Raw genomic sequence first — 27,572 nt, 5'->3', positions numbered from 1 at the left:
TTGCCCCACACAGTATGTCAACACTGGTGAGACTTAACAGGTGCCTCTTCCCCATCATTTTTTTCCCTGAGTAATTTATTCTTGATTCTGCACATCGTTCTTGCCGGCTGAGAGAGAAGGCATCTGACTAGTCTTCCTTCACTTGTGCCCAAGCACCAGCTGGCCAGCACTGCACAGCGTACCATTTTGCACTGTGTAATTCCTCTTCCTAACTGGTTAAAGCCAAGAGCACAAAAGTTCAGAAACTGGACATCCATTCTGCTGAAATTCAGCAGCAACGGAGTCTTAGGTGTCACTTCAGATTTCATGTTTGTTAATTTAAACCCATGTATGGACCAAGATCATGGCTGTGAGGCACCTGTGACAAGACAGCAAGGTAGGCACTGTGGAGAAACAGGAAGCCCTAGAAGAATTTCAGCTGACAGCCAAAACACAACCTACATCTGCATAGTGCTTGTGTGGTGCCCACAAGTGGGAATAAGCTCTGTGTAAAGAGAGTGTGGGTGGGAAAATTTGTAGGTTCTCAGATTCTGGTAAATCACCAAGAAAGTCACAACTCAGCCTTGCCTTTGGGAATGAGTTATATTTTTAGAAATACTTACTGTGGTAGAAAGATGAGATAAGGCCTTAATGTGAAGAAGCTCTTCATGTATGATTTCTAAATCATCTACAGTTCTCTGACCAGGCCTGCAGAAAGAAGATAAAAAGCACAGCAAAACACATAAGCTCACAGAATAAATGCCTTAGAATAAGTACAAAACAACACAAAATGCTGATGTACTGTTTGCAGAAGGGGCCAGTTAAAATTCTTAAGCGTGACATGATTGCATGCTGGATATGCCTCAATTAAACCATGTCTTCTGCAGAAGGAGGAAAAGTAAATCAAGGAAAGTAAACACTATTACATTAAGTACAAAAAGGAAAAAGAGCTAATTTGGACATTGTAACACCTCCAAAATGGACAGAGTTTTGCACCACATAGTAAGTTTAAATTAAGAGACTGAGTTTTAGCAATGCTGCCCAGACTGTCGTAAGGTGACAACGAACTCATGTCATTCCAGGGTGGGAGGGAAGAGGCTATGCAGCCCGTGTGGGCATGTCTCCAGCACACTGCAGCCTAGTGGGGTGTGCACTGCCTCCACAGCACACCCAAGCAAGCCTGAAACTAGCTCGAAGTGGAGGCAGCACAACACACATTGCAGGATACCCAGTGCCACTGCAGCTCTGAAGCACATACTGCTGCGGGCGGCTGCACTGCTACCAGGCTTTGCTGCCGCTGAGTCTGCTCCTGTGGCAAAGGTGTCCAGCAGGACTAAAGAAAACAGTCCAGATCGTAAGCACCTCTACTTTAGACACTTTGAGTACGCCCTTGACAACAGGGACCAAAAGATGGTTCTGGCTTAAGACTGCAATACACAAAGGCTGGAAGCACTGTGAAGCCACCCGAGTGAAATGGAGCAGCAGCCATGGCAACCACCTGAGCGAGAGCCTGATTAGGCAGCTTTCCTGATCAAATCAAGTGTTTTCTATGTAAAATGGGCATAAAAATGATATATAAAGATTTGTTCCTTCCAAGGGGACTTCTCAAGTCGGTACAACCCCCACTATTTTCCATACACTGCACTAATTAGTTGTAGCAGACAGAGTAGTGGTGGATTGTAAGGACTGTTCCGATTTCTACCGAACAGATTCAAAAAGGGAGCAGAGCATCTCAGAAGCCATTAAAGGCGTCCTAAGTACAGTTAATGCTGAGTGTTGTTTAGCCTCTGAGGTAAGTAAAAACCATTCATTATTTCCAGCCGATAAATACAAGAAGTTCCCATTAATAAAAAGCAAGTATCAATGAAGGTATAATCCTCCCCTAGCACAGTGAGAAAGAGGCTGTCACTGTGAATGGAATAACAGTATCTCTGTAAAGAGTCTATGTACCAGTGAATTTTCCAATTGCTAAAACAGTACATCACCGCTCTGAGGACTGCAATGTGCCAGAGACACTTTGGAGGATCTAAGAAAGTACCCAGGAGAAGGAGTCGAAGGACTTTATAGAATAACTTCCAAACTATTTCCCACTCACAAGATTCTCTTTACTTTAAGTGTTTGTTTGATACCACTTTATTTTCTAAAGGGACAAATTCTCCCATGATGTAATTCACATATCACGGTGGAGCTACCTACATGCACAAAATCCCTTAAAAGAATATCCCAAGTTACTTTCAGAAGACTAATTCACTCCAAATAATGTATGATTTAGAAAAGCAGAATACAAATAATTAAATTACTGATTTATAAAGGCCAAGAGTAGAGGAGAAAAGCAACTGAGAGTAAGAAAAGAGAGAGCATAAATTAAAGAAATGTGGAAAGAGATACAGAAAACCCAGTCTCAGAGAAGAAGGCTCACATGCCTGCATTAGAAATGGGCTAGTGCCCAGGTCTAACTCCACTTTCTCCAGTGTGACGTCTAAAGAATTAGCAGTACAGTCGAGTTTTTGGACAGTCCTAAAAGATACATAACAATGAAATTTTATAGAAATTCTCCTCCTAAAATGTCAACACTACAGGAGATTCTAGCATCTAGAGGGTCAAGAAAGTCATATAAAAAGGGGATATATTGCTCTGTAGTTCTTTCTGCCTATTCACCTACTGGTTCAACAGTCTGCCTAAATCACGTGTGAGGCAGAGGGAGTAACATGGTGCAGTATCCAGTGATCTTTTTGCTCTGGAATTATATTTCACCTTTTCAGAAAAGAAGTCTGATGGAGACTTCTTTTGGATGAAAGAAGTACTGAAGAGGTCACAGAAAACATAAGGACAACTGAGCTCTTGTCTGCCAAGCAAGCTAAATTTTTCATCTGTTCTTCATTTACCAATGACGTGCACTTATTATTTCTCAGATGAAAGACCAATTTAGAACAGAAATGTCTTGGATAGAATTATTCATTTTTTATATCAAATGGAATAAACTGGAGAGGGCAAAATAGAAACTGATTTGGTACTACTATGCCCTCTAGTGACTCAAAATATTCACTCTTTGCTATTTCAAAATTTGTCTTGAAATTATGAGCCTGCCACTCCCAGGACTTATGTGGGGAAGTTAGCAGCTTACTTAAGAACAGAATACAGCTAAGCCAGTATCACCTGCCTTTCACTGCAGATTTCAGAAACACTGGGAAAATAGTTTAACAGAAGATACTTCCCATAGGAAGGATCAGCATTAATTTTATTGCATGCTTACAAAATAGTGTTTTTTGGAAAACAAAAGATAGTACATCAGCTTAACAAATTCCTACAAGAAATTGAAGTATGAAAGAATGATGTCTAACTACATCAGATTTCTATCAAGACAAAAAGGTACACTCTTCTTTCAGTACGCCCATTTGTCTCCTGTGTTATCATGTTGGGAGGACTGACAATCTGTAGTGGATGTACCCAGTCTTTACTTTTACTTCTCCAGATGTCATGTGGAGAGATATTAGGCATCACGGCTTCTGTAAAACCTGTGTGGTGACCCACTGATGTTGATTTGCAGGATCCTGCTGTGTAAAGACCTAGTTTCTGCAGGGGACACATTCTAACAGCAATGCCTGGTTATAGGCAGGATAATAAATGGGAGAGGTAGAGAACGAGGCTACACATTAACGGACAGGAGAGCTCCGATGATATTAAGTGATCAATACAAACTGTTCACTGTTTGGAGAATTTATCAAGGTCAGAGATTCTGAGCTTCTTTGAGACTAGGATGTTGACACTAACGTGCTATTTTGGCATTGATAAACTATGTATGTACAAGCAATATCACTGATTATTTTTATTATACAGTTAACCATAAAATTCTCAGATAATAAAAATTAAGAGAAAGACCAGAGACCCCATAACATTGTGATATGTCAAAAAGCACATCTTCCCAGGCTAAAAATTTTGTCTTCTAGTACTTAGAAGAACATATAGCAGAGAAGAATAATTCTACCCACTACCTATGTCTGAGTTTGAAAGTGAATGCAAGTTCACTTACTCTAGCATGGAAGCTAATTACATAATCTTTGTACTTAAATTAGTGCTCCTTGATTAAGGCCATAAATTCCACTTACCACACATAATAGCAATAAACATCACTGAACTGATAACGGGAACGACAATCTGTATTTCCTGTCCTAAGAGTAACACTTGATTTATTAAAGACCTTTGACAGAAAAACCCACTAAGGGTTATGTAACTGGATACACTCCTAATGGAGAAATCAAGCCTGACCACTTACACCTGGGTAGAATATGACATCTAAGTAAAATTTATTCAAGACAAGAGAATATTATGTTTAATTTTTCCAATATCTTCATGAAACTATAGATTGTTAACAGTAATAAAACAGTTATTTTACCACACATATCTTTTATGCTATTTACCAGGTTCAATTTTTTCCACTTCCTCTTCCTAACAGGAAGTGTTCAGCTTATTTCTACAAATGACACTGAAATTTGATTACTGATCACATGTGTAGAATCCAGCACTCTTTGTAGTGAGAAAAGAATTTGCTGAGTGAAGTCACCAAGAATAGATAACATGGATTTGTTTCAGGCATATTGATAACTTACAGCAGATTAGAGCATTAAAAGAGAATATAATCCAAAACATTATCTAAGTTAAATACTGTATCTAATGAATATTTACACTCACTTTAAAGAGTTCTGTCTTTATACCTTGGCATCCTATTTAATTAGAGCTTACTATCAAATTAGCTATGGCTAAGCAATATTAAAATCAAATAAAAATATTTTAAATTTGTTTTCAGGATATATTTTCATACTTAAGAATTGAAAAGTATGTAAGGGAGAGCTGTTAACTCTAAAATATTCTCCAGGGACTTGCTCAGGGTCTGCACCTGTGCTTCAGGCATTAAAAGGAGCAGACAGCCATGTTTGCTACTTCAAAAAAAGCTATTTTCACATTCACAGTGTATGTGTTCCCCCCCCCCCCAAAAAAAAAAAAGAAGAAACAAGAGCAACAAGAGCCTGCCAAAAATTTCCCTGAGCTCTATTCTGTTTTTTAAACTATAGAACATTCTTTCACAGTTTGACAGTTAAAATGCTGCAGTTAATGTAATAAATAGAGAAGTTTTTAAGTCGCCTGTCAAAACAAGAGACGCTTTTTGCTAGAGATTTTCAGATTTTGAACAATAGAAAGTACCTTTCAAAGCAACAGCTTCTTTATACAACCAAATTCTCAAAGTAATCTTCTCATCAAAGAACATTGTCTTATTTCTTTCAAGGTAATTATCTGAGTTCTGCAACCTCTCCGGAAGTGGTGACTATTATAAAATGCAGATGTATTGGTTTGAAAATCGTGGGTCCTGCTCAGGTCAGCTAGAGCCAGTATCTCTGAAGCCCTGATAATTCCTTGAACTTCTGGCAGTTGTAATGGGTCTAGTAAAAACTAATAGGACTTTGAGAATTCACTGAGATTTCAACAACTTTGATACACCTCATCACAGACTGTATTTTTAACTAACAAACAGAACCATAACATATTTAAACTGAATACAAGAACAGTAGTTAATGTAGTGTCTGATAGTACAGACTTGCTTCTGTGTGCAAAGGGCAACAAAAACAAGCAGTTTCCAGGCTGGGAATAGGGAAAGATGTCAGATGGCTGTCGGTCTTGAGAAAACCTCTCTACCCTCACTATATTACATGAAAACTCTCTTATGAATATTCTTTCACACGATGCTGTGCAAGTGGCAATGCGGGGGGAAAGCAATACTTTTCACAGCATCATTCCAAGCTTTCAACTCTCTGCAAGGAGTGTGGATGATAATTAACATTGATCTTGCCAGGGTGAACTTACACCGGCTGCTCTGAAAGACATGATGCAGAGAGAACGTAGTAGGCAGCCAAAAATCGTGAGAGCCTGAGGGAGCAATTCTCCAAAAGCCAACCTATCCACCAACCTGAGGCAAAGGAGATGGTGCAGTGCCACAGCACACATGGCACTGTCCCCATCATCTCCTAATAACTGTTGTCTACTCACAGGGGTACTGTGCTACTTCCCTCCCCAGTGGAAAATGCAGAGAATGTCCTATGAGAAGAGTATGTTGAACTTCCCTGACACCATAAGGGCTTATGGAAGCATCAAACTCCCAAACTTGTTTGTCAGTAGTTTCCATGCAACGGGGAGCACTCTTTTCGTTGTCCTTGACTAAACCTCTACCAAACAGAGGAAACAGAAGCTATTCCTTTAAAAATATTGCTACACTGCTGTGTTACGTATTTTTATGAGCCCAAATAACTGACTGAACTTTCTGAATTTCAGTGCTTTTAGCAAGTGCTTGGAAAAGTGCTGACCAACTTGTATTCTTGGAGTAAGTCAGGTCCCTGTGCAAACAAACATGCCATCTAAACAGACAACACAGGGACAAGAATGAAAAGGAAGGATACCAACAGAAAAAGGAAAAGCACAAGCACTTGTGTTAAGTGGTCCAGGTGCATTAAAACTTTTTCAGTATAAAAATTCTCACACTGTAGCCAGGGCCCAATTCTGTCCCACAACAAACTGTGCTTATGGCCTCAAAGGAGCACAATCCAGCTTTGTGTATTTATCTTTCTTGAACTGACTCTTACAAGTATATAGTTAGTAAAGATTCCCTTAAGTAATTCATTATTCTCAGTGCACTTAATTAGCAGTAAAATGCTTCTTCGGGGGCCCCTAAATTTAACCTGCATAAGAAAATGGTGGTCTTCAGTGGAAAGTCAAACATAGTTTATATTGGTTGCTTTGAAGTCACCACTATAAAGCTACCTGTAAAAAAGGGCTTTAGCACAGCCTTTAGTGTGACCAGAATGTATTGCTGAAAGGATGGCTACTTAACCAGTTAGTGAGAGGACATGACCTAATGGCAATTTTCTATCTGAAAACTGCAAATATCCTCTGTGACCTATGTAGAAGTTTTTGTCTTTTTTTTTTTTTAAGATATATTGGTTTTATAACAATAAAAATGGATAAATTAACCCATAGAGCCATATTTTACACCTTTCTAGTGAACTACAACAGGCCAAGTCCAGCCTCTGTTAATTCAATAGAGTTCTTCCAAAGATGAACCTAATTAATGGTTGCCACTGATGACTGTGATTGAAAGGTGCCTGCTGTTAAGCAACACAGCACAGCACAGCTATCTTACCACTCCTTTCACTTGTATTAACTGAAATCAGCACAGTTAATTGAATTGCACACCAGCACTGAAAGTGTTAATGGAGCAGTACTCTCCTATTAACTGCAACTTACTTTTGGGGAGACACAGAAATTAAATAAAAACTCATAATGCTGCACTTTCCACAAGGTGAGTATGGTGACATTCATAGCCTTTGATGGTTATTCTGAATACAGAGTTGAACATACAAGCATTAATAAGGGCTGGAAATTAATTGGTATTTACTTACAAACTTCAGAGGTTAAGCAAACTGGCATTAAAGTGCAATAACTGGCCAAAAGAAGCCTGATAATACGTGTAACTTCCTCTTATTTGGAGAAACAGGCTTGCAGAATATACACACTTTCTTCTAGGGGCTGAAGTGTGATTCACAAAACATGAATAAAGGTTTGGGCCACTTTTTTGACCATGTTATGTTCCAAGTCCCATGTAGAATAGTAACCTATATATCTGCTTACGGTTTTCTGAGAATCATCCTCATATGAGCATCTGGTCCAATCTGAGACAGTAGAAGCATAGTGTCCTGTAGCTCCTCATCACACTCTTTTTTCTCTTCCTCAGTTGGCAAAGGGGCATCTTCATGCTCATCATCCAAAAACCGATAAAATAAGTATTTGTCCTGGAAATGGTGTTCCTGATCCACTGAAAATAATGTAAAATATCAAACACTAAGCTTTCCTCATCAAAATTAACCTTTTAGAAATCTGTATAGCATAGTATATATCACAGATAGGATAGTCAAGAAGGGAAAGAAAACTACAGAGAAAGTGCAAGAGTATGAAACACCTTTATTTCTCATGAATGTCGAATTTATATAGCTCAGAGGATGCACTTTTAAGCTGTGCACTACGAATGCTTACAAAAGATTTCTATATATACATGTTGTGGGAGTGTATGCATGTGTATGTGTGTACGTGTGTGTATGTGATTTCCTTATGTTAGCTGTTTTTTTGTTGTTATTGCTTCAAACCATTTCATTTAAGTGAACAATTCATAATGGAGAAATAGTTTTATCATAAATTTCTAAGAAGTGTTCTTTAGCATGAACACCTTATTTTATCTGTTTCAGACAGGGCTTAAAGGCAACAAATCCAGGAGTATCCAAACTTCTTCTCATGTACCAGGAATGACTGCAATCAAGATATAATTATAGGACCAAGTTCACTAACCTGCAACCTGGTAGAACTTAATGGAAAATCTTTCAAAAAAAGATTTCTAAAGACCAACTACAACAGGGGCAAGTACAGACGACTGGCCTTCCAAGTAAGTCAAAGTGGTGCGCTGAGTTGATGCATCTCACAGCAGCTTGCCACCAGGAGTTCAAGGAAATATTGGGCAGGAATTAAAGCTAAAGTCCTTAGGGAAAGAAAGTGGTGGAAACAGTATGTCTTCCCAGTGTGGAAATTTCTACCTGGGACATGGGAAGCACAATAAAGGAAGACTGAAAGTGTGCTGTAATAACAGTTGCTGCTCTGAACTTAATTAAACTGTACATACAAAGCTTCAGATATGGATGCTGCTTTAAAAGGCTGCCCTTTTGGGGACTATAACTTTCTCTTCTGTAGTAAATCCTGCCAAGTGGAAGCAGAAAGATATGTAATATACAGTCAGAAAACTAATGTAAAATCCCAGATCTCAGCACTGGAATTCTGAGACTCAAAACTCATTGAAAAGAGCCCCTCCTAAATCATGGATCTGAACATGCACAAGTGCTCACAATGACTTCCAAATAGTGCAAGTCCTTGCCCTAAAGGTCAGGTTTGTATATGGCAGTACATCTTTTATTTTGGGGCCAAGTGCTATTCAGCTCTTGCAATATAATCACAAGGTAGTGTACTATGAACACAAACCTATAAATGTAATTATAGTTGTTATTATTGTATTGCAATTTCATTTACTTTTCAATATTCTCTAAGTTACAAAGGCATCTGGTAGGAAGCTGCAGTCAATACTATTTGCATGTTAAATTTGCACTCGTGAATGAAGAGGACACTCTGTAGCATTCCTTTTGGGCTCATGATCCCTTTCTTTTTCATGAAGGAGACCTACAGAGGCACTAATGTGACACATTGCCCGTCTTTTCGTAAAGGCTTTAATTTTCTTTATCTTACCATGGTTAAGAACACCTTCCTCCAGCAATACTTGCCACATGCCAATGGCCTGGGTTCGTGAATGGACACAAGGACTTTGCTGCATCATCCAGTCAACTAGTTCTGTCCCCACACAGCATTGTCTGAAGGACAAATAGACAGAAATGAAAAGGAAGCTATCCAAGAAAGTGATTACCTACAGTATCTGCCAAGAACGGTCATTTAAACTTTGCATAACCTGTGCTAATCAGATCTTATTATAGAAAAAACAATGTCAGCTCTGCATATGTTCTTGAAATATCAGTTAAAGATGTTCAGTTTTAGCAGAACCACTTAAGTAGAACAACAAATCTTTCAAAAAATGGAACGTTAAGAGGATCAGAGTTAGCTTGTGCCGTCTGGTGCAAAACCTGTTGCATGGCTGCAATAAACTCCAATCCAAATTTAAAAGGAAATACACCCTGTATACTATGGCATGGCAAGAGTCACACATTTTTCAGAATCCTAGATGAAAACAATTATCTAACACTGTAGAAGTTCTGCCAACCAAAACAGTCTGCACAGAAGGAGCAAATATGATGAGGATGTTCCTCCCTTTGTAATCAAACTCTGGCCACTATTCCATTTGAGGACATTGGTTTGTACGTTTGTGGTGTTTCTGAGGCTCTTTCATGCCAGGTGACAGTCACCGAATAGCTCCTGTCTGACTCATGCTGTGTGCAAATTCTTGTTTCAGAAGTAATATCCTCAACAGCAGGCCTGAAATTCTGGAGAGCTCTCAAAGGGGAAAAAAAACCAAAAGCCAGAAGCTCACTATGTACAATTCTCTTTGTCACAACATTTCCTAACACTGTAGAACAGAAGCAAATGAGCAATGTGATCAAAAACTTAATATATCTATAAATGATCACATGTAGAATAGAGAAGAGGCTGGTCCTTTTAGACAGATTCTTATGGCTTTATACTTTATGCATCACTTCCAGAGATCACTGAGAAAGATACTTTTGAAATAAAATTTTATTTTGATGACAATATTTCTCCTCACCCTGGTCCAACCTAAATTTTGATATTCTGTATTTAAAAAGCCCAAGGATAAAACAGTAGGAGTTTTTCCCAGTTATCCTTAAGATTAAATGGTACAATTGCAAGCAATTGACCATTGACCAACATTGCTCTTGTCTAATCCAGGTTCTTTTGTTCTCCTAGAAGTATTTTGAACAAAAGTATCCCCAATGTCACGTCATGATGGATTCTCAGATCACCTTTCAACTTCCAAATCTCTTATATCAAATTAAATACATTTTGGACTGGAATATAATGGAAAAATCAATGCATTTATCTCAAAATTGGATCAGTAAGGTATTGATTTACTGTTTAGAAAAAGATATATTCAGAGCTTTCAAATGAATTTTTATTTAAACATACCCAGAATAATACATTAAGTATTTGATTTAAACATTAGATGCTAAAGCAAATTGATTGTTTCTCAAGCTAGCAATAGAGAGATCCTAAGTCCCTAAATTCAGATTCCTGTTCTACAAGTGCCATTGTTATCCCATTTCAGCAAGACAGTGCTGCCACCAGCAGGAAGATAAGAAAGCCTGACATACACTGAAAAAAAAAAACTAATTTTGAATAGAGCAGGAAAGCTCTATAAGGAATGTTTTTCAATAGGTGATTTTTCAGAACGCTACATTGAGCAACATCACTGTAGCAATCAATACAGTAACATAATATATTAATGAGCTTTCCTATTATATATTATTGATATAAGAAAAGAACAGAATCTATATTTCAGCTTGATATAGAATATTTCAGCTAACTATGCTATTAACTTTGGAGGAGTTTTTGCATGTGAATGCTCTGTTCACAATCATGGACTCAATTTCCAGTCAAATTACTTCAGAAAGGATTTACCAGGCACATTAAAGACTGCATAACATCCAGACTCAAAGAGCATCACAGAATAATCTCAGACCTTTTGAGACCTGCAAGCATGGTAAGGCATAAAACACAAATCAGAGGATGGCAGGCATAAAAATTCAGAGACCTCTATACAATCAGCTCACACACCTGTAAGTCTTCAGATGGTATTTACGATCTCTTATCATGTGAGGGGCTCGGGACAGAATCGCATTCCGCAAAATCTTGCCAGCTCTGAGGATCTTTTCTGAAGGAACCTTGGTGATCATGCAGAAAAAAAGGGACCAAGACACACAGGGTTTAAACTTTCCAGAATCTCTGTACTGCCTTCTGTAAAACAAAAAACAAGTCCTCTTCTCCCTAAATTAAAAGTCCTTCCATGGATGCTTACTTGTGCAGAGCAACACGATTTTGTAAGGTAAATATCGTAGATTTTAAGTCTCACATGGTTATCACAGGTCTAACAGAAAGCATCACTAGCACTTTAACCGGTACATATCATTTTGTTGGAAATTTGAGTTATTTCCATTTGTCTAGCAGCCTGACTCTACAGCTCACCTATGTCCTATTACCTGTGTAATGGTTTTAGTAGGACGATGTGGGATGTGAGGTTCAATAAGAGATGTCTGAAAAATAAAATGAAATTAAATACATTTGTAAAATTGACAGTAAAATAATAATAAAAAAAACCCTATCATGAATCAAAGAAAGACTGAGTAAAGAAAATGTAAAAACAAAGACCAAGACATAGAGCCAAGCTCTGACCAGGGGATGCGAGCAGCTCTCTTAAGACGTCCTAAAGACAAACTTGGCTCTTAACGCTCCCCATATTAAAGCAATGACATGACGCATGAAAGCGAACATATAAATTCATGTTAAACTTTCTGAAGTACTACCGAGGTCTGAGGCTAAGGAGGCACTAGGCAGCCCTTGCCGCTTGCTACTCTCCATCGTAGGTCGCCAGGAGGAGCCCCACCGCCCCAGGCACAGCGGCTCTCCCCAGCACGCCGCACAGGCCCCACGGCCGGGGAACCTCCGCGACTTCCTTCGGTGCCTGCTTCGTTCGGCTTGCTCCTCCCCTCGTGGTATAACAGAGGAAATGGGAATGAAGAAAAGCCTCCGCTCCCATTATCTTTTCCAAACTATCAGGCCTGGTTGGCAGTTCTTTACAGCTGCTCACCAGAGCGCTCTGAAACACAAGGGCACGCAGGCCACTGGCAGAGACGAGGGCTTTCCCTGGGTAGGGATTTCCAAGAGGAGCTCATGAAGGAAGGAGAAAAGGTTAAAGCAAGTGACTTGGTCCTGCAAAAGGAAGAGCAAAAGGGAAGGCTGTCATGCTACTGTAAGAGAAGCACAGAAGGAGATGGAAGAAACGGCAAACCAGGCATGTAAAGAACAGGTGAAAAGGAAGAGAGGAGAGATACGACACATACCACAACGAAGGAGAAAAAGGAAAGCAGAGGGGTAAATGACAGTAGCAATGGAGAGAAAAAAGAACAAAACGGAAACCCAAAAACCACCTCAAAGTGATGGGAAAAATTTTTGGTTTGTGGGGACAGGCTGTTGACAGGAATCAAATGCACTCTCAGCATGAATCTTTGGGAAATCACACAAATCACACAAGGGGCGAATTTGTGCTTGCTAACAGAGCGGATTATACATACATATATACCACAGGGACTTTGTTACAGCATGAAAATCCTGCAGAAGTTATCACCTAGCAGAGGCAGGACAAGAGAGGAAACAAGCTGCTTACCCCCTGTCAGCTGAAGCCAGGCACCTCGAGATGGGAACCTGGGGAGCCCCAAGACAACCTTAGCACGGAGGAGTCCGGAGAAGTCAAGGGTCTGAGGAGCATGGCCTTCGCTGCCTGGTGCTGCAGCTCAAAACAGGGGGAAGGTCTCTGGCCACCCACGCAACTACAGGCAGCATCTTGGGTCAGGTGCGACACATCCTGGGGATTGCTGGGTTGCTGGGTACGGGCTTTCCTAAGCTGGGCATCTGTTTGGTAACTTCCACAGGATTTTCACGCTGTAACAAAGTCCCTGCAGTAATTGAACAGCACTAGATGGTACAAGCCCTCCGGGAAATTAGAGGTCACTAAGACAGAGGAAAATAAGGGACGGGCATGACTGAACTCAATAGGGATGAGATCATCTTAATGGAGAGGCCTGTATACGGAAAGGAACGCAAACATTCTCTTCGTTTATAGTCATACCTTACAAGAAGTCTCTGAAAAGTCAGATCAACATAATTAAATCAGCCTTCCTTATTTTTCTCATTAATAAGACTAATTTTTTTTCAAAGACTCAATTAAGTTAAAAACATTTCTGTCCCACCAGAACACAGCGTGAGCATCTCTGAGTATTTGATAGTTTCTGAAACAACATGGAGCATTTGCAGTTAAAGCACGCTAAGAATAGCAAGAATCTTTTGAAACATGCTTCTAATGCAAGCAAGGCCATTGAATAAAGGTTTCAAGCAGGTATATAAATAAATGAAGACATCAGAGATTATCACTCTGTGTATTAACAATTTCTGCTTCCATTTTCTTTTAAAATGATTTCAAGTCCTCATCAAGTTCAATGAGACTGAAGGTAAACATATGCTTAAATGGTTTGTTAAATTAGCATTGAAGTCATTTTGGAAATTATTTTTAAATTCTGCATTCTTAAAAGATGTTTTTCTACCAATAAAACACAATACTCAATCTAACTTCCAGATTTTAATTCTAGTTATGAATATACTTAAAAAGAGAGATAAATGATATAAGATAAAAACAAGAGACTTTTACAATAGACTAGTGAAAATGAATGCATATTTTTATTCATTAGAAAGACAATTTCCATTAAGTTAAAATGAAAGTGCATAAAAATAATACTTAAAATTAAATACAGCTTTACTGTGAATAAATCTTCCATCCTAACTGAAACAGAATATAAGAGAACATTTAGAAGAGATCTGATTCAACTTGAAGCTACAAGAGAAGAAAAAACAAGATGACAGAGAAGACACAGCACAGGAACTAGTAGAAAGTAGAAAGGCGGGACATGCGTCCGTGGTCGATTATAACCAATTTGGAAGGATCAACTGAGAATGTGAAGGCAGAAGGTAACTTGGGTGAAGGTGATTGTGAAATGACCCAGTGCAGAAACATTACATAAAGAAGCAAGAAGAACATCAAAGTAGAAAGAATGGACTAAAAAGATGTTTCTGTACCTTTTTCCATAAAAATAGAACACTGACAGGTAAATTCCTGCAGCAGGGTAAGGGGGAGCAAGTGTAAGGTAAAAAGAGTTAAAGAGGGCTGGAAGTTATTTAAAGAAGCAATGCTAATCACAGATAAAACATCCTGGCACAAAGCTAAGAAGCGTAGTAAAGACTCAACTTATCTGAAGCAAGAACTATTGGCTGATGCCAAATACAAGTAACTGTACAGAAAGGGGAAAGTAAGGACAAGTTAAAAAAATAACTTGAATAATGAATCATAGAATAGAAATCTAAAAATATAAACTGTGACAGACTTAGCAAGAAATGTTGAGAGTTCCCAAAAAAATCCCACAAGGACATTAGTAGTTTAAAAAAGACACATAAAAGTGTTGATTCACTGCTCAACAGAGAGAAATCTATTGACAGATAATACTGAGAAAGCAAGTGACAGTTTATTTTTTATCAGTCTTCATTAAATCAGATTACATCAGATAAGATCAGTGGCAGAGAAATGGCTAACATTCTTAACAGTAGAGTTAAAGAAGTAAAATCAGCCTGAAAAAGGAAAACATGGATGAGAAAATATTACGTAAATTAGATATTTCAGATTGGCTATGTTTGCAGAATTTCAGGCAGCAGACTTGAAGAGCTGGCTACGGCCATCTCAAGACCATCAGCAGTCATCTCTGAAAATCATTAGAGATTAAGCAAGGCAGACAGAAAAATGGGTAAAAGGAGGAACTGAAAAATTATAGACATGTCAGCTTAACTTGCTTTCCCAGAAAAACTCTGGAGCCATCAGTAGGCACTTAGAAGAGGGAGATGAGTCACAAGTGACATAGATTTATCAAGAATAAATCATGTCAAACTGACCCAATTTTCTTCCATGAACACTGATACACTGGGAAGAAGCAGTAGCTTTCCAACCTTTTACTTTAGGAAGACTTTTGCCACTTTTTCATACAAAATTCTCTCCTGCAAAGGGCAATTTACATTCTGTAACAAACTGATGCAAAGCCAATTGGAAAAGTATGCTTTGAAAGCAATTACCAGTGAAACACTGGCAAACCGGCAAACAGACTGGCAGTCTGTCTTGAGTAGAGTTCTCAAGGATAAATCACATCTAATACTATTAAATGATAATGTGGGCTGAGTTAGAGTCTACACTGATTAGTTCTGCAGAAGACTTCAAGATGGGATTGCCAGTGCGTTGGAGTATATGTTTATAATTTAGAACAATTCTGCAAATTAGAGATATGATCTGAAAAAATGATTCTATTATGCAACACTACTGACTCCTATTCTAAAGCAGACACTATAAGCTACATAAAGACAGGATGGGGAGCAAGTGTTAGTAGCAGTTCCACAGGAAAAAAAAAAGTTTATAATGGATATTAAACAAAACTGAGTATGGAATGCCATATTTTTGTGAAAATAGTAAATACTGTACTGTGATGTAGTAACAGATTAAATACATGAAGCAGTCCTACTTTAATCTGCCTAGACAAGACCCAAGCTAAAAGACTGTATCTAGTTTGGACACTTCAAAAGTATGTGAACTATCTGGACAGAATTTGGAAGACAGCAATAAAAACAGTCAGAAAGTATGACATAAATAATCAAAGTTGTTCAGCTAAAGAAAGACAAGTCTTAGGAGAAGTGTGATAAAAGGTCTTCAGATTTAAAAGGGCTTTGAAAGAGGAAAGAAATGACCTGGTTCATGGTGTAGAGATCAAGAAGCAGAAAGTTTAAATTGCTGTGAGAAAGATTCAGGTTAGATATTGGTTAAGTTTTTCTAACAGTGTGAACGCTGAGTATCAGTAGAGATTGCCAGGGAGGTGTGGTTCCTCCATTTTTGGAGGCTTAGGAGAATATGTAAGGTATCTGTCAGGAGTGACTTTGATATAATGTAGCTCTGGGCTGAACTGGACAACTTTCTAAAGTACCTTTTAGCTTCCATATCTGGCATTTTGCACTTTCCAAGGACACCTTTAGATGCCTAAAATTAGTTCAGCCACAAGGAGGTCCTTAAAAAGATGATCAGTAACACAACCCCCCAGAGCAGTAAGCCTGGATTTAGGAAAACCAGACAGCCACTCCTACTGAGGAACAACTTTGCTGTTGTCCAAAAGACAGGCCCAGGAAAGAGTGCCCCCAAAGTCACAGCCTATCAAAATACTGCAGTCAACTCTGGTTGCATTATCTGTGAGATTAAAAGTACCAAATGGAACTACAGGACTTAGATTGACTTTGCTAAGGCAAGACAGTCATGTAAAGGCAGAGAAATGTAATATTAATTAATTTATAGGAGACAGTGTTGGATCCTGTAAGAGATCATATCATGTGATAATAGTCGCAACTTGCCAGAAGTCCAAGGCATGTTTTTGCATGTCTTCACTATTTCAGATCTCCTGTTAAGGGATCCCATCACGAAGAAAAGAAGTAACTCTCCCCATAAAACAGCAGACAGCAGAGTCTTTAACTATCTTCTTAGCACATTCTGGTATCTTTGAAGAATTAATGTGACTAAAGCACATAAAAGCTGCAATGAGCTTGACTGGGTTACTTGATGATCATGTTTTTCAGGACTTCTGAAATAAGGGGAAAACTTAAAAATCCACTTAAGAGCTCAGATATGCAAGTAGGTATGCATACTCATTTCTCAAATTATTACCCGTCTCCTGGCCACAGTAATGCTAAATGTACCCGCTCCTGGTTTTCCTCAGTATGAGAAAAAGCAACACAGAAAAAGCAACCATCTTGCAGCTTTAGCAGCCTCACATCTTTTTCCAGTTAGTGCACACAGGGATAGCTGCTAAGATATGCTGATGCGTGCCCCTGTAGGGGAGCAGGTGCACATGAGTGCCGAGCGCAGAGGAGAGAAAGCTGCAGGTGCTGAAAGGGGAAAGCACAAAGTGGTCATGAGAAATTGTGATAAAATGGCTTTCAGCGTTAACATTTTACAAACTCCACGTCTATACATTTATAGATTCACACGTTCAGGCAATTCAGACAAACCCTCTGTGTCAGCCAATTGCATAGCTCCCGATTTAAATTGGGGTGAAGCAGAGATAGCAACAATTTTAGCCTCCGGTCCTTTGAAGATTCAAATATTTATGCATGAGAGCAATACCATAGATGTAAATGGGACTATTCATGTGTATAATTTTATGCACCCATTTAATCTCTGGAGAAATGGGCCTTGGATGACAAACTATAGGGCAGGGGCTGCTTTTATTTCTGTGCTTCTTACATCATTGAGCAAAACACATGCAAACAAATAAACAATATAATGAATAACAATAATAGAGACCTAACATGAGGTCTATATTGTCAAGTTTTTTTGAATCTGTTGCATAAAATCTAAGAACATCTACAAAAATGCATTTTTTCATTTATCTTGTTAAATAACTGTAAAGGGATTTTTTTTCCCCTCAGTCTTTATATAGAATGCTTTGGATGCAGCAATTTGGATCTGCAAAATCAAATGATGGAAGGGACCTAACTATTACTCTCAAATGTTAAGGCAGGAAATGTGTATTGCAAAGAACTAAGAAGAAATAAAATAAAAGCCAAGGAATCATGACTTTCCCATGACCTTAGTATAGCTCATCTTTGAACAGAGAGTAAGTTGTTGTATTTGTTGGAGTTAAACATGGCATATGGGGTTACCCAGGCAATCAGATAAACCCGTATACTACTCATTATCCCTTATTTCCAACTGGCATACTGAAAAGAATTACAAGTGACATCTGTTTTCCTGCTGGCTGGCAGGGGATCCACCAGAAGCAAAGGACAGAAGCTACACAAGTTGAAAGGTGGTAGCAGCAACAGCCGCAGTGCTAAGCGTTTTGTTTGTTTTGCACCCTCAGTCATTACTGCTGCTGGTGATTTAGGGCCTAACCCAAAGGCCCCTGAAATCAATGGGAAGTCTCTAGTTGATTTACTGGGTTTCAAGGCAGGGTCGTAGCCTTGGGTTCTCCTAAGGGTATTTCAGGAAGCACAGAGCATCTTTAGCTCTCACTGGTTCCAACTGACTTCTGATGGCTATGCCTGAATAACCTTGTACAAGTGTCTTGAAAAGCTATCAGCACCCTACCTGGTTCACACAGGAAGTGCAGAAGGAATAGTGAGGGCATATAAAACAAATAAAACCCAATCACGCATCCCTGGGCAAAGCATAGCCAGTCAAAAAGGCGCAGCTGAGAAGTAGCAAAACTCCCCACAAAATACAGCCCTTCCACATCAAGCCTCTCCCTTCCTCAGATCGATTTATCCTTTTTCAAAAAGTTGCTTTTTTGTAATGTGATCTGAGTTATTCCAGACCAAGGACACACATAAGAAATTCAAGAACGAGCAGCCTTTGTGGAGATGGCTCTTTTTTTTCCATCTTACACACCAACATCCCCAGTGGTACAGAATAAGCAGGGCAACACCTATAGCACAGATATAGCTGAGCAAACAGTGTCTTAACTGTGGGAGTGTATTTCCAGATGGAGGGCAGTCTTGGACAGACTATCCTAAGTCAAATTCATTAATCCTAATTCCATCTACCAAGAAAGAGTGTGCCTGTGCTGAAAAAAAAAAAAAAAAAAAAAAAAAAAAAAAAAAAAAAAAAAACAGAGTAGAAGCTGGTCTAAGACCCTGTCATAAAAGGGTTCTTTGAAAGTTTTTGTCAAAATCTGAAGAAAAATATAACCAATATTGTAGGAATTTCTGCACTATTAGCCTCTGCTGGGTCTCAGGAGCAATCCTATGTATAACAATATGCTGGTACATTGACCAACACAGTTACAGAGTTTACAGGTGGGAGAAAAGCCTGTCCTCAGAAAACAAGCAAACAGTGCCAGGGCCCCTAACCAGCCCCCGGGTGCAGTCAGAAACAGGGACCTCGGGTCTCCTCTGCCCCAGGAGATCCTGGACCCCATTAGCAGGACTGAGCTCTGCACAAGCCAGACCACTTCTCCTTGATTTTACATAACAACCCAAGAATTAAAAGGGAATGGTAGCCAGTCTCTAAATACTCCAAAACTGTATTGTCTAAGCATCTTCAAACTCACCCACGCTCACAGAAGACTACCATGGCTTCTTAAGAAACACCTGTAAACATCACAAGTGGGAGGCAGGACAAAATATGAATGGAGAAGAACATAAACAAGTCACATAGGTATTTGAAAAATCATGGAACTTCCATGGAGACAGAAAATATCCACATTAAAAAGCCTTCTGAGTTTCATAAAACTACAGTATCCATAAACTAAATACCCACAGGTTTAACAAACTACAAGCTAAGCCAAGCAAAATAGACTAGTAGAAACTGTCAGGACCAGTAAGATATCTGAGTTTTATTTCTTTTTCTGAATTAACTGACCTTGTACAAATCATGTAATCACATTGTGTTTCTTTTTTGTCTTTTTGGAGAGAGGAGTGCTAATAATTTCTACCTTTGCAAAATGCTTTGAATATTGTCAGAAAAAGGCCTACTACCAAAATACTCAGGAGTAATGACGACTGTTTTAAAGTCTACCTTTATTCTTTAAACTTAATACAATGTAAATATTACACTGTATTTTAAAATACATTCTAAAATTGCTTTTCTGTAGTAATCTACATGTATTAATAGCATAAAGCAGGAAAATATGTCCTTTTAAATTCTCCAGCATAATCAGTGTTGCAAATCTATTTTAGAATGTTAAATTGAAATTGCATTATTTAGCACTTCTCCAATATTTCTTTGGCAAACTGTGTATGTCTGTCCTTTTAACACAAAATGATTCAGCCATTACCAAAAATGATACTTCACTGTGAATGTCAAAGGGAAAAAGAATACTGAAACAGACTATGACCAGTGCACAAAAAACCCTGGAACATGGCTAATGATGTCTTATTTTGCTGTCATTTTTCTACTTCCTTGCTACAATGAAACAGCTGCTATAACTACACTGCATGCACTGAATAAAATGTCACAAAATGCTAACTCTGCTGTAAGTATTCCTGATATTCTGATAGAGGTGTGACTGTGGCTATCATAAGCAATCTCAATCCAGCAACATTACTGGTTTCTCTGCTGCTGCATTTTTTTAACCTATTAGAGAAACCTTTTCTATTATCCGTCACAAGAATTACTATTTCTTTAGTATCTACTGTTTTGTTAACATTGCATTCTACTTGAAATTGGTTACATCTTGAGAAGCAAAGTATAATGCTGAAAATAGAAATTAGAATAAAAACATCAGGCTGCAAGGTTACTGGTTCTTAAGATCTGCCTCTCAAACATTTAGATACATAACAAACATTCAAAAGGCAAACTGAAATGAAGCTCATTTTTAATGAGCTTCTGAAGGATTTATTTTGCTGGTTTTCAGACACATTCCTAACCTCTGCACACAAATATCTCATCTCTTAAACTTGCCAAGAGGCCTGCCTCTAAGACAAATGGGACTGGATGGGCTCTCCCACATTTTGATTACACCCAGACACCAGAATTGTTTTGAGCAATATGTGGTGAAACCTTAGGTAACATGGTTTCATGTCAACCATTAAGATGATGAAAACTGGAGAAGTGACAATCAGGCAGTGAAACTGGGACTCCATTAAAATCAATGGTAAAACTCCTGTTCACTGTAGTGTAGTCAAAACCTCATCCAAATGAGGCAGGAGTACCACCGTCTCCTGAGGGCTGCCACTAAATTTGTTGCCTGACCCTTGCTAGTCATTCTACTTCTGTGTGTTTCAACTTCACCATCTGTAAAAATGGAGACAACAGCTATCTATTCACGTCATTGGCAAATGATGAGAACTAGCAACCAGAAACACTGTTCAATGTTACAAATGAAATCCTGGAAGTCTAGTGGGGTCTACAATTTCGTCCTGAACGTTTTATAACCATTTTTAACAAAGAAAGGAAACGTCAATGAAGCAAGACAGAGCTTGTGGCAGTAGAAGGTTGCCTCCTGAATCCCCTGGGGAAGTCAGCAACAAGGTAAAGCCTCTGGCAAGCAGAGAAGAGAAGTTAATTTAAATCTCTTCTATATCTCTTTTGGTGATTCCAGGCTCCTTTTTCTCCAAGTTCAGGACAGTGCACTGTGCACTGTGAACACAGATGAAACGAAGGAGTAAACTCTCAAGGAGCGTAGCATACCTGCCTCATATTCCAGCTGCCCTGTGTGCTCACTCTTCCTCCCGTCATCCTCTTCAGAAATAAATTCTGGCCAAAAATGAACCTGAGAAAGAATAATCTAACCTAAGGCAACACCTTCTCTTATCCCACTTCATACAAGTAGATTAGATGATTTTTAATTATCTACATAGATGTCTTCCATCTATATAGAATGTATTTCCTAATACAGATTAATGGTTGATGCTGTAATACATGAAAGTAAACAAAAGAAAGAAATTCTACACTGATGGCTAGGCAAGAACTCATTTTAAAAAAGCACAAATATTCTTCTTTCAGCCAGGTATAACTTTGCTTCAACAGCTTAAAATCCTCTGTTATAAACACAAAAATCATCCAAGCACTTCTGCTTAATTTACATACTTGTGCATCACCGAAAGAGACAAGCATTCTGCTCTTGGCAAGTATCCACAAAAGAACCTTCTTATCTTCCTTAAAACTTCATTTTTTACGTGATATCTACAAAAAGCTTGTCAAAGTGCAGAGTGCTAGTGTGCTGAATCTGTTAGCTCTCTTTTCTTATCCATGTCTTTCACAGTGAACAGGTTGCTTCTGTTTTGTAACTGGATTGCAATCTCTTCAGGGTAGCACCTTCTTTCTAGGGGGATCGAGTCTGGTGTAAGACAGCTCTGAACCCAGTAGCACTGTTACAGCTTTGCTAGCCTTGAATTAGCCTTGTGACCAGTCCGAACGACAAGACCAGGACAGACTGGTCACAAGAGACCATCAACGTGTCTTCTGAGGAAACTCGTCAATGCCATAATCTCTTTTAGAAGTGAGGGTGTATCACAACCTGCTCAACGTCAAACAACATTTGTGGGGCAAACACTGGCTATGAAGGGTAGGGGAGAACTTTGCTCTTTGAGTAAAATCTAGTTGTGATCTCTCAAGTTTAACCAGCATGAAATGAAACTCATTAACTGCGGTACCATCAATTAATTCAGTGTTGTTCTGATACTTCACTGGCAGTAATTGTATTGATCAAAAGCTTGCAAAGGCATTTGAAATGAGATTATTAGACCTGCATATGGATTAAAATGCTTCATTTTTCACATTAATTCCACAATTCTATGGGAATTGTCATTAAGTAAACTACAAACATTGAGTTAACACACACCCTTGTGAACAGTACATATCCCCCAAGAAGACAGCAAAAGAACTTTCCTGTCAATTCCTGCCAATTTGAACATATCATTATTATTTAAAAATAATAAATATCTCACATTTGCAAAATTGCTTCTTCTCTTCTCCTGACTTACTACAGAGCTGGCAGCTGCCTAACTCGCCACCATTTAAACCAGGCCTGTTCACCTTTGTTCTTTTTGCTACAAATTTCAGCTCATCTTCTCTGGTAGCCTGTGAGGGAAAGGCATTTCTAAACATATACTGAGATGTTCCTATTGTAAAATGGATCTCAACTGTAACTGAGAAAATTTGGCTCCCTAATGAATACTGAATACTTCAATAATTAATCCAAGATTGGGGGGGGGGGGGGATTATACTACCCAACATTTGCAAGTTCTGAAAGAAATGACCTTTTTTTTTTCCTTTTTTAAACCTCTCTCAGTGTGTAGCCCAAGCTGTGTAAATTCTGTGATGTCTGGCTTTTAGGGATACCACAGAACCAATCTTGTCCTTGTGGAATGGGAAGGGGACCTACTGTAGGCATTTTACAATATATTGTCCTCCTGTTTCTCCTTAATGTTGGTGTTAATTTTCACATCACTGCTAAAACTATTGTTCCATCCAGCTGAAGTTCTATCCCTGCCATTTCTCAACTACTCCCCTCCTTTTTAAACATAATCTCAGAACCTTCTTGGGTTTAGTTGACTCTTTGTGCACTGTATGTGCTGTATTAGGTTAAGCACTTTTAAAAACGTACTGTGAAGATAAACAGTTAACGTTTGCTGCTCCAAAGAAGTTTAATTATTGTAATCCAAACCAGCTTGACTGGAAATACTGAGCACACATACAGTATTCACAGCTAACTTGTTTGTCTAAAAATACCGTAATTCCTGCACTAACACGCAGGGAGGTGCATGCCCCTCGGACAAATTTCTGGTACAAGAAAGCCTCATATTATTGCAGATTGCCATGTATCTATACTGCTCAAGGTCACACAACACTTTCCAGGCAGCAATCCATATTTTCTACTCAGAGATCTTACATTTCATAGCAGAAAAGTCAAACAAAAGACAGTCAAGAACACCATAACACTGAAGAAATTGAGCAGATGGAGTGGCATACAGGAGCAATGTCCTGCTTTGCCTCTCCCGCCTCCTTCCCCCAGTTTGGGCTCGTGTACCTGCACTACACAGATGTCATCCTCTTACGGTGACAGGCCAAGCACTGCTGTGGAGCAGTGCCTATAAACGTACAGTAAAAGGAATGCCAGCAGCCTTACTTCTACAGTTTTGTCAACATAGGTTTTCCTGATATTCACTAATGCAGACGTTCATGAGACTAGGAACTCAACCGAAGACAAAAAAAAAAAAAAAAAAAAAAGGTCTCTGGGGCTGGAGGTTCAGTCTGCTTCAGCCTGTGAGTGCCCAGTTCTACCAAGCAGCAAGAGGAGTCTTGCGTAGCTAGCAACAACAGGCTTTTCCGAGGTACCCCTCCCAGACTCACGTGGAATAGCCGCCAGAATCCATTGAAAATCCCTAATCCAGACCGGCTCTGAACACAGTTAAAACAACCCAAGAGGTGGGAAGAGAGAGGAACAAAAGGCTACCTAATCTGCACCCGTGTTAGAGCGGTAACCGGAATACCATCATACAAATCACTATTTAGACATAGGAGATGGAGATCACCCAGATTCATTTGCGATTTAGCAGCGATTTGCAACGGGGCTGCACAGTGGTCTGACCCAAAGGCGCCCTGCCAGCTGTTCTGCTTTCCCTCCAGCTGAAGGGGCTAGAGGAAATCCCCTCCTTCACCACCACATCCAGCCTCTGCCCCCTTGCTTGCTCTGGCCCTGGTCAGGAAGCTGATTTTCAGCTAAAATAGTAGAAAATTAAGCTCAGGAAAAGACTGAATCTCTTTCTGACAGTTCTGCTCTCTCACCACAAGCCAAGCTGCAGTGTTAGCGGGACGGACAAGAGAGAGAGCATGTGGTAGAAAGAAGTCCCCTCAGACTCATGCATCAAATTGTGAGCAACTTTAGAGTAGGGAGGCACAAAGCAACACTGGGAGGTTTACAATGGCTAAACCGTAATTCTTTCCATTTAATGTCTTTTCATCCAGTTCATATGTAAGGTTGTTGTACAAATTGTTTATATAATTTCTTTTCCTTAAGATAAAAACAAGCGTTGTAGAGTAACCCTAATCAGAAGCAGTGTAGTAACTGGTATCAGAAGCCTGACTTTTTTTTTTCATTTTTATTTTGGAACCTGAATTATGTATTCCTTTCAGTTCTCTACTAGCCAACTCAGCTATGTATATATGCATTTCCTCACTAACTGCTATCTTTAATTTTAAGACAGCTGCATCACTGATGATAAAGCACACAGAGATCAAACACCTTCACAGTCCTGTGCCAAGCTTTCTTCCAGAAGGAAATTTACAAAAAGAATAAATAATGAAAAGTCATAAACCATAAATCTTTAAATACCTGAACAGTACTTGCTCCAAACCATCACTGGAAACAACAGTTCAATTACATTTTCAGCTCTCTTAGGTACCTGACACTTTACCGTCAAGAATTCAAACCCAGAATGGTTCTACGTGAGCGCCACAAAGAGAGCACTGCTTTTGGCAGAGTGCTTTTTGCAGAAAGCCTAGCACAAGGGGCTCCTGGTTCTTGACTAGGTTACACAAAAATAAGAATAAAATCACTGTTAACCCTGCTGTTAAACTCTTAAATTTTTGTCATTTGTATCCAGATAAAAAAGATTCTGCAGGGTGATCATGTAAGATGCATTGATTATTTTTTATAGACTCAGAACTACATTTGACTTTGCAGAACACCAATTTCCAGCATGCGTGGTAGGACAGGCATTCAAAATGCTCCATGACAGACAATATGAGTGCCTATAAGGAATCTGATTTCAGATCCCAGATTCATTTTTTTCTGCCAAACTTGAGAAAATAATTACAATATTCAAAAAAAATCATTTGTGGTTTCAAATATAAATGCCAAATGTGTTACTTGTATACACTTGACTTGTCTGAAGATATGAACCTTGAAAAGGACTATCTTTTCTTCTCAGTATAATTACTCACTCTTCCTGCCTTTCAACTGAAAAAGATAAATGGAGCATATGTGCATGTTTTATAGGTTGGGACAGAATCACACAGAACACACAGCCACGGAGCACAACTCCTCAAATACGGCTCCACAGTGTATCTCATCAGACACCCCTTGCCAGCACTGGCAGGTAACACAGTATGCTGCCCCTTCCCACACTGCTGGATATAAAAGTGATTTTATATCAGTACTGAAAAAACTTCCCACAGCTCCTTCATAATATTCAGTGTTTTAGAAATTTCAGTGTGAGCTAAGAATTTCTGTTACTCGTCCTTTATTCATTTTATCTATTTAAACAATGATGACTATAGTCATTCACCTAATCAAGAGGAGACAGAAAGGGAAAATGTCTCTTCAGTCACACTGCCTTCCCATGTTATCCCATGCTCTTACTCAGCATTGCTACTCTGAAAAATGGAAGCAGTGTGAGTTAGATCTCCTTCAAAGGGCAAGATTAACAAATACACACACACACACACACATATATCACTTAGCTTTTCATTATTGATTTCTTAACTTCTTCCCACTCCCAGTTCTCTAAGATTATCATATCCAGGATGGATCAGTAAAAGCTCTTGTTAGAAATATCAATTGAAATTAGCACCTCATTGTGATAAGTACAGAATGAACACACATGAATCCTGTGCCTTACAAGGTCGTGAGGCAACCATCATCCTTCTGTCTGACAGTCACCACATCTTTTGTGTGACTAGAAGCTCTTCGGGTCAGAGCTTCCTCCCATTCTTTGTATGCACAACACTCAGTGCAAATGAGAACTGCAGGGCTCTAAATTAACATACATAAATACAGGCACACATAAAACTGCACATAAACTGCAATGAAGGCTGACTTGAAAAAAGAAAAAGCAGAAGTGGGGAGCAAAAGACTGATAAAGCTGCTTGAAGGGACCCTTGGTCCAGATAAATCCTGTTGAGAACCGATGTATTAAAATTCAGAAATAAAATGCTAGCAGTTCATACAGTTCAGTTCTAGCATTTACTGCAGTATAAGGACCATTTTGCTGGTAGTAGAGAAGGTCCTTCTCTCTTACCCCTCCATCCTTCGTCTTTTCACTCCTCCTTCATGATAAAACCCACACGTACTCTGATTTGATCCTTGCAGGTAGTTTGCCTCAGAAAGATCTTGAAGTACTTAAAGAAGGTTATAGATACAGACATACTTTTCCAAGATAAATTTCACATTATTGAGCAATGGTCAGTGGTTGCTCCAGGAATGTTTCACAGCTGTGACTGGAAGGGGAGACTGTTTTCAGGCACTGACACTTCAACCCAGCTGTGCTATTGGGTATTATCCACTCTTCTTCCATTATTGATCTTCTCCAGAGATAAATATGGCAACTTGCTTATGGCTTTAAAACCAAAATACCAAAAACCTAGATGTCTATAATCCTTGTCCAGTGCTGTTATTGCTGTTAGAAAATGAGGACAGTATTTTAAAAAACAGTATTTCTTTAGCATCTGTAGGTCGTAAGATTCTGCCCTTTTCTGCAAAAAGTTTAATTAGGGAAGTTTATCTACCCAGAGAAACCGTGCCTCTACTTCTTACCAGTTTCCCTATCATTGCAAACAGCTCCATTTATCCTTAAGTCTGTCCTTTTTTCTTCCAAATTCATGGAAGAGCTTCAGGACTAGGAATCCTTGAACTAGATCAAGAATGGGAAGAGTAGGAAGAGTAGTTATTCTGACATGCACACCAGTATATACACAGCCA

The 27,572-nt window shown here is 39.0% G+C and overlaps 1 protein-coding gene across 1 annotated transcript in view; it reads right to left on the bottom strand.

Moving 5' to 3' along the window:
• Window positions 1-27,572, bottom strand: part of RAPGEF4 (Rap guanine nucleotide exchange factor 4) — a 161,703-nt gene that overhangs the window by 45,368 nt on the left and 88,763 nt on the right. Inside the window, exons 7-11 of the mRNA XM_062578544.1 lie at window positions 11,781-11,834; window positions 11,359-11,465; window positions 9,307-9,428; window positions 7,654-7,837; window positions 603-687 (exon numbers count right to left, since the gene is read on the bottom strand). Coding sequence (XP_062434528.1) covers window positions 603-687; window positions 7,654-7,837; window positions 9,307-9,428; window positions 11,359-11,465; window positions 11,781-11,834 — 552 coding nt within the window. The remainder of the gene's footprint in view (window positions 1-602; window positions 688-7,653; window positions 7,838-9,306; window positions 9,429-11,358; window positions 11,466-11,780; window positions 11,835-27,572) is intronic.

This window comes from Rhea pennata, chromosome 6, assembly GCF_028389875.1.
Source record: "Rhea pennata isolate bPtePen1 chromosome 6, bPtePen1.pri, whole genome shotgun sequence".
In the NCBI taxonomy this organism is placed as follows: domain Eukaryota; kingdom Metazoa; phylum Chordata; class Aves; order Rheiformes; family Rheidae; genus Rhea; species Rhea pennata.
This window is presented reverse-complemented; position numbering and strand designations above follow the sequence as displayed.